At 36.6% G+C, this 1516-nt stretch overlaps 1 protein-coding gene across 1 annotated transcript; it reads left to right on the forward strand.

The window, feature by feature from the left end:
* On the forward strand, positions 1 to 1022 carry LOC144571682 (protein MKS1-like). The gene has a single exon (XM_078321030.1). The coding sequence runs from the start codon at positions 53 to 55 to the stop codon at positions 581 to 583; it is 531 nt and encodes a 176-aa protein (XP_078177156.1). The 5' UTR covers positions 1 to 52; the 3' UTR covers positions 584 to 1022.
* Positions 1023 to 1516: the final 494 nt, after the last annotated feature.

The following is a 1516-nucleotide window of genomic DNA, read 5'->3' on the forward strand; positions in this document are numbered from 1 at the left end:
CCACCTTAATTTCTTACTCATTAGGTTGTACCAAATTAATCAAACCAAATAAATGTCCTCTTTAAAGCTGAAAGGGCCTCGGCCGACACCTCTCATGGTCAGCGCCGATTCTCACAAACTAACAAAGCCAGCCAAGAAACCCGTCATCATCTACATGGTTTCACCAGAGATCATACATGTCGAGGCCGGAGAGTTCATGTCGCTGGTGCAACGCCTCACGGGTCCCAACTCACCATCACCAGGCGAAATCCGTAAATTGACAGCGAACAATGGCCAAAGCAACGACAAAGATCAAAAACACCAATTCCCGGTTAAAGTGAAGGCACGTATGATAAATCATACTGCCGGCTCTGGAAAGGGGCAGTCGTCGCCTCAATCCCCAATATCGCCTACTCTTTTCTTTCATGATCTCAGCCCGCTTTCTCGGGGAGGTGGTGCTTTGAAGGAAGGTGCGGCTGCCTCTCAGGGCTGGTTACACCACCATACCGATTTCTTGGGCCATGCTAACGGGCTTTCATCGAGCGGTGGGCTCGGGTCACCGACTTTTCTCGACATCTTCGGTCCTTTGTCGCATCAACCATAGCTAACTCTGTGTCCTAGATTTTTAGGTCTTATCTTAATTTTCTGTATATTGGTTTGACTTTTTTATGTTCTTGGAACCAAATTATGCATGCTGTGCAGTTTGTCTTAATTATTTGGCTTGGATCGGATAAGTTGGACGATCAATTGAAGGTTAGATATTGGTAATGATTTATGAAATTGAGAACTAGTTGATTATATTGGGGTGCCATATAACATAGGGGTGTAAATGCAAGGATCGATGGAGACATTGTTCTTTTATTTGGTTATGGACTGTTGGATTAATTAATTAGCTCTACTTTAGGTTATACTATTATTATTTTATTTTATTTTATTTTATTTTATTTTATTTTTGTTGTAAATTAAGGTGTTGTGTGTTTGGCTGTCAAATTTCTCCATTCTTTGTATCGACTATCTGATGATATGAGGTTATATTGCGCACATTTTCTATGGTTTCCTTTCTCTTTCTATTTTTTTTTCCCCTACTTCCATATCTCTTTTTCACTCATAAACCAAATGCAGCAGACAGAAAAAAAATGAAGAGCAGAGAAAATAAAGCATGAAACTTATATACTTTAATTTATTTTCATATGTTTCATATATATAAATGTGCTAGGACATTAAACATGTGCAATTACACAAAATATTCTTCTTTCTCAAATAAATTAATCTTTAGCCTAGTGGCAAAATAATATCTTCTGTGTGAAAGATCACAGATTCAAAATTTAAATAAAAAAATATTTATGAATATGTGAATGACATGACATCCAATCTTTATTAAAAAAAATCTTTGTAGAAGGAAAAAAAAAAGAATTTGGCCTTTTCTCATTAGCTGCAGTTATATTTTTTTTCTCAAAAAATTGAACTTCATGTTTTTTTTTATTCAATGTAAGGACAAAAAACGATAAGACATGGACGACGTAGATAACCCTCTTAT

This window comes from Carex rostrata, chromosome 19, assembly GCF_964058835.1.
Source record: "Carex rostrata chromosome 19, lpCarRost1.2, whole genome shotgun sequence".
Classification (NCBI taxonomy): domain Eukaryota; kingdom Viridiplantae; phylum Streptophyta; class Magnoliopsida; order Poales; family Cyperaceae; genus Carex; species Carex rostrata.